Source organism: Anolis carolinensis, chromosome 4 (genome assembly GCF_035594765.1).
Source record: "Anolis carolinensis isolate JA03-04 chromosome 4, rAnoCar3.1.pri, whole genome shotgun sequence".
NCBI lineage: Eukaryota > Metazoa > Chordata > Lepidosauria > Squamata > Dactyloidae > Anolis > Anolis carolinensis.
This window is the reverse complement of record NC_085844.1, coordinates 213091055-213107242: the sequence shown is the minus strand read 5'-3', so window position 1 is coordinate 213107242 and position 16188 is coordinate 213091055. Positions and strand designations below refer to the sequence as shown.

The following is a 16188-nucleotide window of genomic DNA, read 5'->3' as shown; positions in this document are numbered from 1 at the left end:
TGTAATTCTAACAATGTTATATTTATTTCAAACAAGGCAAGTTTTGTCAAAAGAATCACTATTTAAAATTTGGAAAAAAGAACTGACACAATTCATTTGGAAAAATAAAAAACCCAAAATAAAAATGAAAAATTTGCAAGATGCAAAAGATAGAGGAGGAATGGCATTGCCAGATATGAGACTATACTATGATGCAGTAGTTGGGCATGGATAAAAGAGTGGATCTTTCTTTAAAAACATGAAAGGCTACTTACAATTAAAGAGACTGATCTAAAACACAGATGGCATGCATATCTCATTTATCATAAAATGAAATCTGACTCTAATTTTAAGAAACATCAAATAAATGCAGAGTATGAATTTATATGAGAGTATGAAATAAATATAAAATACTTTAAAAAAATACCTGCATTGACAAAACCACAACCACAACTAAGAACACCTAGGAGAAAATATCTACTTTTAGAAAATTTCTAATATAAACAAAGAAACTCTCCAGAAATTAAAAACACTACAAGAGCTACAAAAAGAAGACCCAACAATGACATGGTTTCATTATACCGTATATATTCGAGTATAAGCCGAGTTTTTCAGTCCCTTTTTAAGGCTAAAAAAACCCCTTGACTTATACTTAAGTGAGGGGCCTGGCAGGAAGGAGTGGGGATAAAGCCCCACACCTTCCCGCCAGGACCCTTATCTCTTTGCGCAGCAATCCAGCTCAAAAATGAGGAGTTAGGAGGAAACCAGAGGATAGAATAGGGGGAAAAATCACTTTTATCCAGTTTGTGAGAAAAGTTCTTTGAACATATAATTTTATTGGTATCTATTTTTTACTTTGAAATTTACCAGTAGCTGCTGCATTTCCCACCCTTGGCTTATACTCTAGTCAATAAGTTTTCCAAGATTTTTGTGGTAAAATTAGGTGCCTCAGCTTATATTCAGGTCGGCTTATACTTGAGTGTATATGGTAATCAACTTCAACAGTATCTTTGTCTAGTATACAAGAATTAGAGAATCAGTGGAACCAATTACTACAGACAAAGAATAAGCAAATTGAGAAATTGTATCAATTTCTTCTGGAAGATTTTACAGTTAAACAGATTAAAGAACCCATGATTCAATGGGAGAAAAATATAGGTCAAGCAATCAGTCTAGAAGAATGGGAAGAACTCTGGAAAAAATGACGAAAATTTACAAAAAATTACACTATCAAAGAAATTTTTTACAAAATGACATATAAATGGTACACAACTTCAGAAAATCTCTCAATGATATATAAAATATCCAGCATGTGTGGGAAATGTAAACAAACGATTGGAACTTTCTATCATTTGTGGTGGACTTGCCTAAAAGCTAAAGAATTCTGGATAAAAATCCATAGAGACATGGAAACTATAAAAAAATACAAAATCCAATTAAAACCAGAACTCTTTTTACTGGGATTATTAGACAAACAGATATCGAAACATCAAGAAAAAATCTTTCTTTGTATGATAACAGCAGCAAGAATCAAATATGTCAAACTATGGAAACAACAAAGCATACCAACACCAGAAGATTGGATTACATAAGTTTTTAAAATGACTAAAATGGACAAATTAACTTTAGTTCTACAACAAACAAATACACAGAAACTTCAAGAAGAATTTATAAAGAACCAAAGGAATATGACTACAGTAGGATTTGTTGACTAAAATAGTATTTTTCATTATTATTATTATTATTATTATTATTATTATTATTATTATTATTATTATTATTATTATTATTATTATTATTATGCCCCACTTTATCTCCCTAAAGGGGACTCAAAGTGGCTTGAATTAAAGTATTGGTATCCAATTAATATTAATAGTATATAGATACATTTTGTACTATTTATATACTCTGTATTCTAGAGACTTTAGAGACTTTAAATCAATGGTTCTCAATCTGTAAGTCGCCAGATGTTTTGGCCTTCAACTCCCAGAAACCCTAACAGCTGGTAAACTGGCTGGGATTTTTGGGAGTTGCAGGCAAAACACCTGGGGACCCACAGGTCGACAACCACTGCTTTAAATAATTGACCAACCAGTACTCTTTAATTAGAATAGAAAAGGTTGCAAATCTTTGTTGTTTAGATATTTTATAAATGTATATATACACAGATACATATACATGTTGTTGTTGTTTATTTGTTCAGTCACTTCCGACTCTTCGTGACCTCATGGACCAGCACACGCCAGAGCTTTCTGTTGGCCGTCACTGCCCTCAGTCCCTTCAAGGTCAAGCCAGTCACTTCAAGGATACCATCCATCCATCTTGCCCTTGGTCGGCCTCTCTTCCTTTTTCCTTCCATTTCCCCCTGCATCATAATCTTTTCCAAGCTTTCCTGTCTTCTCATTATGTGGCTATAATGTGGCCAAACACATAGTGTTTGCATAGTGTTTTAAAAAAGACAAAGAAAAGATGACAGTGCAACATAGTGAATTCTCACCTAAACAATATTAATTTATTAAAAATGGAATTGAATTTTTAAATTTATATGGCAGTATTTAAAATTAGATAAAATACATGTAAAGAACTGGAAAAGAGGATATAAAGAATATTGGATAGTATTGGAAGATATGACTAGCAGTCTTGACATTGGATGACAAGAGCATGCTCTTTTCTGTTACAGAGGACATTTGGAACTTTCAAAACTTTAAACAATGTATATAATAGTACTTGAGTTGAAGATATAAAGGTTATAATTATAACAAATAAAAGGTTTCTCTTTTCCCTCAATCCCCTTGTTCTTCCTTTGTGATATAGAAGACATTTATATAATCCTAATCTACTAATCAGAGCTCCATAGCCCTTATACCTTTCTTTGTTCTCCTTTTTGGTGTGATATTTTTTGAAATGCATAATAAAAACTTATGGAGAAAAACAAAGAATCCAAGATTCTGTCCTGATAAAATAATTTAACAGGTCGACGTTGAATCCAAAATTGAGCAGTTAGGCCTAAAGCTTGTTATAGACCCTGGCCAAAAAAGTGACTACCACTAACTGGCTCTTAGTGAGAGAGGAGTGCTTGCATTCTGGGAAGGAGAAAAGCTAATCCAGAAATACATCCTATTCTATGGTGCTACCAACCTCTGGGTGCTCCATAGTCAGCTGAGCAGCAACAGATGTATGTAAGAGTTTGGCAGGGATGGGAGAGCCAAGCACTTAGATAGGCTCTTAAAGCCTAGCATGAGCCCTTTCTGGCCTTGACACATTCTGGCCTTGCTACTTTCTTTCTGAGCTGCATGACGTTTGCCCTCTGGCAGTCTCCCAGCTGGGTCAGCCAGGTCCATCCATTTAATAAATTCCAAGCTGGTCAAATGGTATCTTGGCCCTAAGTGGAGCTATGCTCGGACTGATTTTCACACACATTCTTCTTTGTGGTCTCCCATGCTCCATACCCACCTCTTGGATTGAGTAACCCAGCTCTGGTGTCTGCAATCCTCTGTGCTGAGCAGCTGGGCAGAGAGCATGCCAGGTCAGCTAAGTGAGGGTTACGCCTCTTGGGCTCTGCAGCCACTTGGATTAAGGGGCTATGCGGATTTATTATCTGCTCCTGCTTCAATTCCTCTGCCTCCGACGATTTGTATAGGGAACATGCAAGCAATGCAGAGCAAACTAGGTCATTGCGAAGGGACTTTGTGCATCTGTGAGATTCTCTGGGGGGAGGCCACTGGCTCTCCAGCTCCCAGCTCTTTTTCCTCTCATACCAAGCCACATTGCTGCCTCCCCTGGATCTTGAAAAAGGATGTGATTAGCATAGGGGAAAGATGGAGAATTTCTGTGAGCTCCAAACAAATCCTCCTGATAAGTTCTTTGCTAGCACTATTTCAGTGCCCAGATTTCCTTCTTCTCCTGGGGAGACAGACTCTGCAAGAAGCAACTTCCTGCTGGTTTGAATTTCACACACAAAAGTCTGTGGTGGAGCATGGAACCTAGGCTGCCTCTAACCTTCATCTCAGGATTTAGTTGCTACTATCTCATCAGCCTGGCAGAGCCATGGATTTCCAGATCAAGCTTGCTATGATTCCTCAGAATGAACACAGGGAACAAATCCATAACCATCCATCTGTTCAATGGCACTAATTTCAGCATGTTCATGTATCAGGTAAGCAGGATCCACCTTTTAGTGCCTGCTCATTGAAGCTTTTCACCTGCCCATGTAGATGGAAGTTCTTCAGACTCTTTCAATAGTTCCAAGCTCCTTGGAACCTTTATGAGCAGTCTGTTTCCTGTCAGTTCTGTCTTTTTAGGAGTTTCTTGTGGCCATGGATCATTGATTTTTTTAAAATTTATGTTCAGAAATGGAAACAGTAGTAAATATAGACCTGGGAAGAAGATAGCAGATCAGTTATGCCACCAACAATATTTAGTAAGGTGCTTGCTGGAACAGCTTACACTTACGAAGGTTGCTTTAATATGATAGGTTCCTTGTGCACAAGTAAAAGGGCACTTGAACATTGAGAGCTACAGATTTAGGCTTTTTCAAGTGGCATGTTCTATGTTGTAGTTCAGCTGAGTGATCAGAGAAACTGCAAGTGGGAAGCAGCTAAGTAAGTATGAAGATCTGCCCTATTTCCCCCTACTTACTGTTTGAAGTTGGTTGGTGAATTTGCTGGTTCTTTTACTAGTATAACGGTCAGTTTTTACACATTGGCAGGGTTCATGTGAATCTGAACAAAGGGCTGACATAGTGGCAGACCTGAGGTGATCTGCTTTATTGTTTCTAGTGTAGGATATGAACCTAAGGGCTCCTTAAGTACACAGTCAGGCTGAAAAGATTCCAGTAGCTATGATCACCAAGGGTGTGATCATAAGTGATCATCAGTTACTACATCACCAAGAGATGTAGTAACTGATGCTTCAGGGGGGAACTACATTAGATAGATGTGTAGGGTTGAACAAGAATTTATCTACCAAAAGAAATGTGGAATTAAGTTCTATTTGACAATTTTTCCCTGTTCCTTTCTAGTGTGAGGGTGTGTATGTATCCACTCATACATAAATATTCATAAAAATGCACCATGAGCATGGTAATGGACAGAAAACTAGGACAATGTAAGTATTGTCCTGTCCATATCCATAGAATATGCACTCACGTTTTTGGACTCCTGTAATTTGGTCAAACTAATTTGTAGGTTTTCACAGTGTTTTCAGTTGTACCTTTTTTAGAAGAAATAAAATTAGTATCTGATAGCGTATGTTTGCATATATTTTGCTGTTTGTGTCATTCAACAATGCCCATTAGGAATGATATATTCCTGTCCTATATACCTAAATATTTTTGAAAACAAGCTATGATGAGCAATATAGGTTCTGACCGTTTTTCTCATTTCCCCCGATATGCCACAAATACACAAAAATGTTCAAATATTTATCTTGCGTTATCTCTCTTCCTATGATAATCTACTAGGGTATTTTTATGGTAGGCAATTGTCATGGGGTTGTGGAGAAACTAATATTAAAAAGGAATTATATACATTTGAAAAGAATAAGTTGTGAATGATGGCAACTAGTGATGGCAGCGTATTACCTTGAGAACTAAAACTACCATATCTCTGAATAGAAGTTGCTGCAAAACAGCAGCCAGAAAATATATTACCAAGAGTTACCCTGGCTTTTAATTTCATCAGTCAGTCTATTTTCTAAATGACAGTTTGGACCTCAAATTTAATCATTGTTCAAATAGACAAAGCAAAAACCCAACTGTCAAAATGGAAATCCAGTAGCATTTTGCTAAGTGACCTCTCATATCGGAATTAAATTCAAAATAGTTTACATCAGAGAATGAAAGTAAGCACAGACTGTAAGAAAAAAAGATGAAAACTATGTACAGTTGTGATTGAAAACTATGTACATTTGATACATTGAAATTATTTGGGCCTTTAATCTATTGGAATTGGATGAATTTTTTGTTTATTCTGCTAAAGAAAAATCAGATTCCAGCATGTGCTGCTTGTGGTTTTCTAGAAGCATTTGGGAAACCACTGTGGAAACCAGGATGCTAGATTAAAAAAAAGACTCTGAGACAGCAGTGGGATTTTCTCTTTTACTTCAAAGTTCTCCTTCCACATTGATTTATTTATTCTTCACAGTGCCGCTTGAATAGCACTGATTGCTTCTGCATCTATGTTGGTTCATAAAATAAGACTGGCATAACAGTCATTCCCCTTAAGTATTTAAAATTAGCCGGCTATCCCAGCTGTACCCCATTACTTTGTTGAATTTTTAAGGGCATTTTATTCAGTTAACAACCCTTTTTGTGTTTTTTTAATGAGGCATTTCCTTATGGAATTGTCCTTAGAAGCCCAATTTGTTTTACACCCCCAGCTATTACGCTGTGTCACTGATGGCTGTGAAGAGAACATAATTGATACGTTTAACACTTAACATTGAAACTTAAAAATCCTCAGTTGAATATCATTGTTGCTCCAAGGGGTAAGATGGAGGAAGCATCTCTTAAGGCAATGGTTCTCAACCTGTGAGTCCCCAGGTGTTTTGGCCTACAACCCCCAGAAATCCCAGCCACTTTACCAGCTGTTAGGATTTTTGGAAGTTGAAGGCCAAAACATCTGGGGACCCACAGGTTGAGAATTATTGTCATAAGGTATCATTTGCTACACGGGATTTTGTAAACTAAACTACACCTTCAATTGTGCAGGAAAGCACACTAGAATGTATACATTCTATACATTATATTGAATAGTACAAAATATTTAAGTGCTTTCTAATAATTGAACATAATTATTCTGCCCCATGTGAATTTTCTGTCCCTAGAATTGTGATGTTCTTAACTCAACCAAGATTAGACATCTATTTCACTTTTTAATCTATTTATAGGTGCCCCTACCTAATCTGGAAAGCTTATGGCTGTGCAGTTTACCATTTGAGGTCTGGGAGGACAAGGCCTGGCAAGGTCTAATCTAAAACATGGGTTTGAAAGACTATAAGCTTATAAAGGATTTCAGTAACTTGAGTAGGAAGTACTTGTTAAACATGCCCTTAGCAGCCCTCTTTGAGTAATTCCAATTTGACCAGACAATATGGGGTTTCAAAACATTTCAAATTACTTCAAGGTGGTGTTGGCTTCAACATTGAAGAAATCTCTTAAACCTGGTTTTGATTGTGTTAATCAATATATAAAAATGTAATGTGTTTTTCCCATGGAGTAAACAACAAAACCACTGACCAAATCACACCAAATTTGGCCACAAAAGACAAAGCCATCCAATCTATGTCTTTCAGTAAAATAAACCTAGAAATACAAAGTCCAAATTAAAAAAGAAAAGCCAAAAACACAAAGCGGGGGGGGGGGGGGGGAGGAAGGATGAGGAAGAGCCGTTCTCCCCCTGGCTGCCAGTCAGAAGGGTAGGCCCTGCCCCCTTTAGGCTCCGCCTGCTTCATGTCATAGCAACCCCCTCAGCCACAATGGCTCCCGGGGGATCACTTAGGCCTCTTTCACACTGCCTATAAAATACAGATTATTTGATTTGAACTGGATTATATGGCAGTGTAGACTCAAGGCCCTTCCACACAACTATGTGACCCAGAATGCCAGGCAGATAATCCACAGTATCTCTAGTCCACACTGCCATATAATCCAATTCAGTGTGGATTTTATACAACTGTGTAGAAGGTGCCTCATATAATCCAGTTCAAAGTAGATAATGTAAGATTATAAATATAATATATAAAATTACTGTGTTATAATAAAACAGAACAATATAATCTCTAAAATCAGGACAGTAAATAAAGAACAACACCCTGAAAACAGGGGAATTCCAGACAGGAAACAATCAGTGCCAGCTAACACCTCCAGACAAATGATTCCTCCAGGGAGGAAGCTGAGGAGGGGGAGAAGTAGTGTGTATTATCAGAGTCATTATTATTATTATTATTATTATTATTATTATTATTATTATTATTATTATTATTATTATTATGTTGCTGTGAACCATGAAAATGAACACAATCTGGCTTCCAGTATTAAAAATCTCTGAAATCAGAATAGTAAATAAAAATACTAAAATACTATGTAAACAGGAGAATTCCAGACAGGAAATAATATTATTATTATTAATAATAATATTATTATTGTGTTGCTGTGAACCATGAAAACGAACACAGTTTTGTTCCAAGTATTAAAAAAATCCTCTAAAATCAGAAGAATAAATAAAGAACAACACTCTGAAAACAGGGGAATTCCAGACAGGAAACAATCAGGGCCAGCTAACACCTACCAACAAATGATTCCCCCAGGGAGGAAGCAGCCAGGCTTTGAAGTTGAAATGCCATTAAATGCTAATCATTCTGGCTAATTGCAGCATTCATATTTGCCTCCAACGGACAAGATTTCTTTCCCCCACACTGGACATTATTCCACAGGGGTATAAATCCCACTTGCCTGGCTGCTTCCTACCTAGGGGAATCCATTATTGGCCAGCATGAATAGCACTGAATAGCCTTGCATCACCAAAGCCTGGCAGATACTCTGTTTTCTGAGGGCCATAGCCTTTCCTTTTGAGTGTGTGCGCTCAAGCACTGCATATGGGTACTTCTTCATCTACACATACAGTAGAAGGATAGAAAATATTGCAAAGAACAACACTCTGAAAATGGGAATTCCAGACATGAAACCATCAGTGTCAGCTAACACCTTCCAACAAAAGATTCCCCCAGGGAGGAAGCAGCCAGGCTTTGAAGCTGAAAAGCCATTACATGCTAATCATTCTGGCTAATTGCAGCATTCATACTTGCCTCCAACAGACCAAAAAAAGGAACAACCAGAAATATTGTATATCCACAAGAACATATACTAACTACCACCAATTCCTCAATACTTTATTTTCCATACCACCAGACTTTGTCACAGCAAAGCATGGCCGGGCACAGCTAGTACTATTATAAATAGTTAATCTCTGAAGTGCTACTGCGCTTTTGTTTCCTTGTTCTTAACATGGGTGATATAGATGCGTCTTTCTTCAAATAAAAAAAACCCAACCAACTCTCATATGTAGATGCAGGGTATTCTGATCAATATCTCATTGAGAGTTACAAACAAAAAGATATAAAAATATCTTACCTTCGGGCAGGGTATGAAGACTTTTGTTATTACTGTAGCTTCTGCTCCAAACTTGTGTAGTGTAGAATCTTTTATGTATTCAGTGCAGACTTTCACCCAGAACATCTTGATTGTGGCAAGTGGCACAGACAAATTGAAATGGCAAAACTCAATTTTTGAGCTGGATGAGCGTTAAAGTGCCTCTACCTTTACTTTATGATGGTACAGTCTCTCTAATTGTATATTTGATATTGAGCTAGGATTTGGGGGTCCCCTTCTTTTGGGAGGGAACCCTAGCTCCTACCCCTGGCCACAGGTCTGAGAATCCTGGCAAGGGGGGAGTCGCTAAAGGTCAAGGTTTCTCGCTACAAAGATCTCACCCTCAGACATGAAGAAAGAAGACCGAGTTGTTTATTCAGTTCAGCTGAAAAGGATGACACGATGGTTCGTCATGGAGCCATCCCACACAATACAGAACAGCAACCTTTATAATACAGAAAATGGGGTGGTGCGATTTGAGATTCGCGCCACTCATCCCCCCGTCCCCCTGCGCGCTGCTTGGCCCCTGAGGGAGCAGCACGAATCTTCGTCCAGTCAGGGAGCTCCTGCCGTCTCAGTTTCTTCCACCAATCATAGGCGAAGAGGCGGGCTGAGCCGAGAACAATGGATTTGCTAGGGATTATGATAGAGTCATTGAGTCAATATGCGAGAAGGAAACTCCGAGAGCCTTCATAAGCCCTCAAGGTAGTTTCCAGATTGCTTCTTGGGGTGCAAATATACATATTTGTCTGGCAGGCTTGCCAGAGTCCGGTAAGTCAAGGCTGATCAGATGGGCAGGATTTGTTTCTGAATGAGTCCAGTTCATTTTGACAGCTGGGACGACCATGGGCTTTGATCGTCCCCATTGTAAGTGGTCCGAGAACCAGATAGCCATCTTCCCATTAAATGGGCTAGCTCCGACGTTTAATGGGGGAAGACCATATCTATTGTCCATGCAAGATGAGCATCTGACAGTCTCCTGGTGTGAGGAATAATCTCCTCCGGTCATACTGATTTCCAGGTCAGATTTCGGTCATCCCTCAATATCTCATAATACAAAATATATCTCATGGTAATAAAGGGAAAAGGGAACATGCAGGGTACAGAGGACACACGTGGGAACTTAATTCATCTTGTTTCACCTATCCCAGAGCCCAAGATTTAATGCAGGGGGTTCATAAAGTGATAAAAGTTCAGAAAAGGGGGATTCTGCGGCAATCCAGGCGAAACGGCCCTTCTGGGCCAAAGGTCAGCGGGGAGGGGGGCACTCCGAAGGTGAGGGCAGTTCATGAATGGCAAGCAGGGAGCCCTGGGTGGCCTCCCTTCGTGCCCAGCACGTAGTCCGAACCTTTATTAGTCTGTTCTTGCAGAGAAAACTGTGCCGCAGCGCGGGGAAACTCCGTTTTGACAGTTTTTGACAATCAGCTGTTTTGGTTCTTTAAACTTGTCCAATTCTGGCGCTGTTGGTTGTCTTGGAACCAGGGGCTCAGAAAAGTTATGTAAATAAAAGATAGACATGCTCCAAGCAGTTTTGGGTGAGTTATGACTAAAAAATGTGAGCCCCCATGTTAATCAATGGCAAGAGAGAAAGAGAGGGAGAGAGACGAAGAAACGGGAGGCTTGCAGTGAGACTTGGATTGATTGCCATGTTCCAGGAGGGAAACGGAGGAGTTTTTCCATGCAAGGAGTTAAGAAGAGGATACAAAATAACACTTAAGAGAAGATTGAGTTAAAAAGAAATGATACTTTTTATTCAGGATTAATTACATCGTCAGGAGCTGATAGAAAGGGGATTTTTAAGCTGCCACTGGAACATACTTCATTCTTTTATTGATTTCAGCACGGTTCCTACGAATCTGTGGAACTCCCTGCTGCAGGTCAAATTAGGCTGAACCCAGATGGCCGCACTCGTTCGACCACATATTGATCTGGGTAGATCTGAGTCAGTGTATCTTTGGTTCCTAGTTTGTTTTAAACATCTAGATGGCAGTTTGAGTATGTCAGCATCCTTCTTACTTTATAAGGTTGACAGAAAAGCTGGCAAATTATATCAAGTGAAATTTGCTTCTTGCCATGCTTCATTTTTAAAAATTATTTCAAGACTTTGGACAAAAGGTGTGAGCAAATTCAGTGTTATTTTTCTTGATCCTTCACACTTCACAGAGGACTTCAGAGTACCCGAAATTAAGATTATACATGACATTGATCTATTAAAAGATATGTATGTCTATTTTTCAAGACCAGCATTCCATCACAGTCTTCCTCAAGGCCAACACTGCATCACATAAATAAATTTTAAAAAATAAAACCCAAGACAAATGATGTAAACCAGGAGCGCGGATGATTTTTATGTCCCAGAATATTAGAGAAAAGACTACACAGTATTCTAGCAGAGAGTCAAAGGAGACCCAGAGGATTGTTGGAGTGTAGACAATATGGAATCAAGCAAATGTAGTGACAAAAATGCCAGAAGGATATTAGGATGTGAAAAAAATAAAGCAAGCCATGGACTATTTCTAGGTGAGGAGGAAAGAGCTAGCATGAAACAATGGAGGGGGTGAGTGAACATTTTTTTACTTATTCCCATTTGTGACAGGTTTATTGCTAGTCAGCTGTAGAACATAGCATCTATACCATCATGTCTGCTTACTCTAGCAGTTTCTATAGGGATATCTCTGTGGTTACCTTTTTTTTTTAGCAAACAAGAAAAGACATTTAACATTTCAAAGTGATCTTGAATGTCTTTCAAAATATACGCAGTTCCTGTTTTGTTTTGCATCTTTCTTCTGTGTGGATTATCTTGAGGAGATAGTTATCTGCTAGGAATTGGGAATAACAACTTCACCACTATAGACAAAGGAAGACTGCATAACAAAAAGATTGATTTAATCAAGAAAGCCACATCCTAGAGTTTGCAAGACCTGACCAGAACAGTTGATGGCTGTGGTTTTTAGAGGTCGCACATTGATTAGATCACCACAAACTGTAATCTATTTATGGCAAATAACATTAATTATCATGATGCAAGGGCTTGTGTAATGCAAGGACCCTCATTGTATGAATATGCTGTCCACTCTTTATGTATTCCGCATAATGAAAAGTATCGTATGCTTCTATGCCACAAGATATGTCATGATTATATGACACTTAGCGTCCACCTTCCTCTTCTATATGGAATACATACAGTCATTATTGCCACGTGGGATAAAACAAACAAAGCTTTCTCATGTGTGTAGGGTAACTATTGTTTTATGTAACTCCATCTGTATATCTCATTGAATCATAGAGTTGGAAGAGACTACATGAGTCTTTCTGTCCAATTCCTCACCATACAGGAAAAGCACAATCAAACAAACTCTTTCATTTTCACTCTGAAAGTATGATAAATATTGGCATATGGCTTCGTTCTTTCTATATAGAGGATGAACTTTTCAGTTCCTTTCTAATATTCAATAGCAGGAATATTTAAAATAAATTTTGTTAAATTCTGTGCAGATCCAAGTAGATCAGACATTTACATTTTCCATTAAATGGTTTGAATCCTCTGAGTGCAGCGTTCATTATAAATACACCCAGCTATGCCCCTAGTTCCCTAGTGAGGGATCCCCTCCCGGCACATACGGTAGGATCCCAACACCCACTTACAACATCTTGATTCTTATGCTAAACTGTCAAGTAGAGATAATGCAAATTGACTATGTAAATGTTGTTGCCTTGTTCATATTCTAAAACCCAGGAATCGTAGAGACAGGAGCACTCGCTTTCCTTTGAGCTATTTCAAATGTTCTGTCAGTAATAAAACCTCAGATCAACATTGTCCACAGAGGAAGCTTCATCAAATATCTTACATGGGTGGGCTCTCAGCACAGTTCCTATTTTGGTTCCCTCTTTTGAACTCTGCTTGGTTCATCCCTGCCCTTTCTGAGGTAATCCCTGCAGCTGTCAGAGATTTTCCAATTGGCATTTAGCTTTGTAAGGCTTCTGGTGTATGGAAGAGAAAACGAAGGGAGGGAGGGCTGGGAAGTTTCTGCTGTCATTTTAATTCCTTTTGCTTTCTTCCTTACCACCTGCTTTTATGTGCATGTCAGTGTATTAGCAGGAATGTACTATGCCCCAGGATAGACCTCTCTAGATCAGTTTCTGTGATGGGCAGGCATTCTGCCAAGGAAAGGAAAGAGCAACTTTTAGAAATTGTAACCATGGTTGCAGCTAGCTACTCCTAGAAAGAGGGGTTTGGAGCTGTAGCTGTAATTATTTTTAAAACAACATCTCCCAGCTGTACAGTAGGCTGTCCAGTGCATCTGCATCTCCAATAACGTTTTTATTGAAAACTTTTACTCTAGCTTGGGAAGTTAAAAAACTGAAATAATTTCAAAATACATCAAGATCAAATTAAAAGCTCAACTTAAAAACATTGCTCACACTTAGTTTTACAGTGTTTGAGTTCTACTGTTGGAAAAGCAAGCAGTTACCATATATATTGATCATTTTTAAAAAGGTATTTCAAATTTTGCTAGATCTGGGACAAGCCATTTTGCTAGTTATGGAAAAAGGGTAGGAAAGAACCATATGTCTTTTCTACTGTGGTGCATGTATGGTAAACAGCAGCTGGTATCTGAGCCTCAAGCTGTTTAATGTGCAAAAGGTTCACTTGACTACCATCATGTAGTTGCTGTCTTAAGCGAACATAGTGAATTTTTTAACTTGCTGTTCTTCTGCCTTTAGCTGATACAAAATTGAGCATGTGAAAATCTTTCATCTTGGCAAATGTTTTAGTAGGACCACTGCTCCCTTTGGGCATGCATTGTGATAGCATCGAATTATAGAATAATAGAATTGGAAGAGACCACATAGTTCATCTAGTCCAAACCTCTGCCATGCAGGAAAAGTGCAATCAAAGCACCCCTGTCAGATAGCCAGATTTGAACCCCCATGTAAAAAAAACTGGTTTCAATGCAATTTAATTATATATCAGAATAATTATTGCGCTTACTATGTATACATCTTGATGTTTTTACAAAAATTGCAGAGTTGCTGACTAAAAAGCCCCTATTTTTCTATTTTACTATGAGCATGTTTCCCTAATTATCCCCTTTCTTTCTTATGACTTTCATAATTGTATTGATAATAGATAGCCCAGCTTTAAAATCAGAATTTGTTTTAATGATCTTGGTTGGATGATGCTAATTTAATGCCACCACATTTTGTACTGCTGTTTCTGTTGGGAACTGTGCGGAAACTTGGTTCCATGTATCTTCCAATTGCACAAATATGATTACCTTTTAGGAATTTGCAACACTGACCAGGGAACTCAATGCATGCCGAGAGCAGCTGTTGGAAAGGGAAGAAGAAATCTCAGAGCTGAAAGCAGAGCGTAATAACACAAGGGTGAGTAGACAATGAGTTTCAGTATTTGAGATGCCAAGCTTTGTCGATAGTGTGTCCCAAAAGAATTTCTTCTGGGCAACATTAGACTTTATCCTAAGCACAACATAGTGTGGCCGCACACAAATTTCCCTTTGTTCTGCCCATTGGATTCAGCCACAGAAAGTCCTGCTGTCCTCCCTTGATTAGGTTTAACAGGACAGAAAGCTTTCTGTGGAATTTCCTATCCAGCCAGTAGAATCTGAGAGCAACTTCTATTCTTGATTGAATGGGAAGGTTTTATTATAATCTCTGTAAAATCCAATTTAATTTCTTTTCAATGTTGCTATTGTGTTTTGTTCTTATTACAATACAGTTTGTATTCATGCCTGCAGAGACTGTTCAGTCCTTTGTACCAATAATATTTGCCTTGTAACTCACAAATCCTAGATCTCCAGGTTTGCTAAGAATCCTTGACTTGCACAATCTTTGCTAGCAGTAGAGATTCCCTTCCTGGGAAATAATTTTATGCATACTTTTAGAATGTAACATATTTGGATTCTTTTTCCTATTACTGTGCTGGTAGTTTTTGATGACATGCCCTAAAAGTACAACTGAAACCTATTTGAGAATTTTCAGTTATAGTTTATTTTCAGTATAGTAGCTTAAGGTCAGTTATTGTGAAAATATGAAGCAAGGGGAGACAAACTCCTTGGCTGATCACTCTGATAATCTATTTTTGTTTTCTCCATCTTGGTACATCAACTCACAGGGCAAACATCGTGTTAGGATGCTTGGGGAAGAAAGTTATTATATGTAGGTCAATAACACGTAGGTAGTAAATATAACTAAAATGTACAATACAGGTTGATTATCTTTTATCTGAAATGTTTGATACCAGAAGTGTTTTAGATTTAGATTTTTAAAAAAGATTTGGGAATACCTGTGTTTGCATTTAGAGATGAGACTGTAGTCAAAACGTGATATTTAATTCTATTGATTAGCCTATTGGCCAGATCAAAATGACATTCAGTTGTGTTACATATACCACTTACAGTATATACTTATCCTGTAGGTACTTTTTAAAACAATATTTCCAATAATTCAGTGCATGAAACAAGCGTTTGTGTACATTGAACCACCAGAGAGCAAAAGTGTTGCTATCTCAGTCACCCATGTGGGCAATTTTGGATGTAGTATTTCATGTTTCAAAATTCTGGAGAACGTATGCTCATTTTTTAAATTTCCTCGAAGATTTTGAAGACGTTTAGCGCTTTCCAAACATTTTGCTATATATCAGTTTTATTAGCAAACTGGAGGTTAAACCAACCCTTATAAGAGATACAGACACATACTTAAATTGCAATAGCAAAATGTGTGGGAACACAACAATTTTGAAGTTGCTTAAGCTAATCAAGATAAATCAAATGAATTAAATTAACTAGCATGGGTTAAAATAACTGACTAAAATAGATGGCTTAAAATAGCAGTAGGATTAATGAATGAATGAATTAAAAGTAAGTTGTGGACTATCAGACCTTTAAAAGAACTGCCTCCCGCTATGTTACTTGTTTTCTAAATTAAGCTGAGCCAACATGGTTGAGCATTCTCTCAGCCTCATAGCAAGACAAAGGCAAGCCCTATATGGACACATTTTGCAAAGAAAAACTTTGTGGAGATCTAGGGTCTCCGTAAGT

At 38.0% G+C, this 16188-nt stretch overlaps 1 protein-coding gene across 9 annotated transcripts in view; it reads left to right on the top strand.

The window, feature by feature from the left end:
- The window catches only part of ppfia4 (PTPRF interacting protein alpha 4), a 173250-nt gene that overhangs the window by 79063 nt on the left and 77999 nt on the right, over nt 1-16188 (top strand). For 8 of the 9 annotated variants that reach the window (XM_062979707.1, XM_062979705.1, XM_062979706.1 and 5 more), the window contains one exon: nt 14414-14515. In XM_062979707.1, coding sequence (XP_062835777.1) covers nt 14414-14515 — 102 coding nt within the window. Of the gene's footprint in view, nt 1-4003; nt 4136-14413; nt 14516-16188 lie in introns of those variants that run through there. The other variant, XM_062979708.1, reaches the window with a different exon arrangement.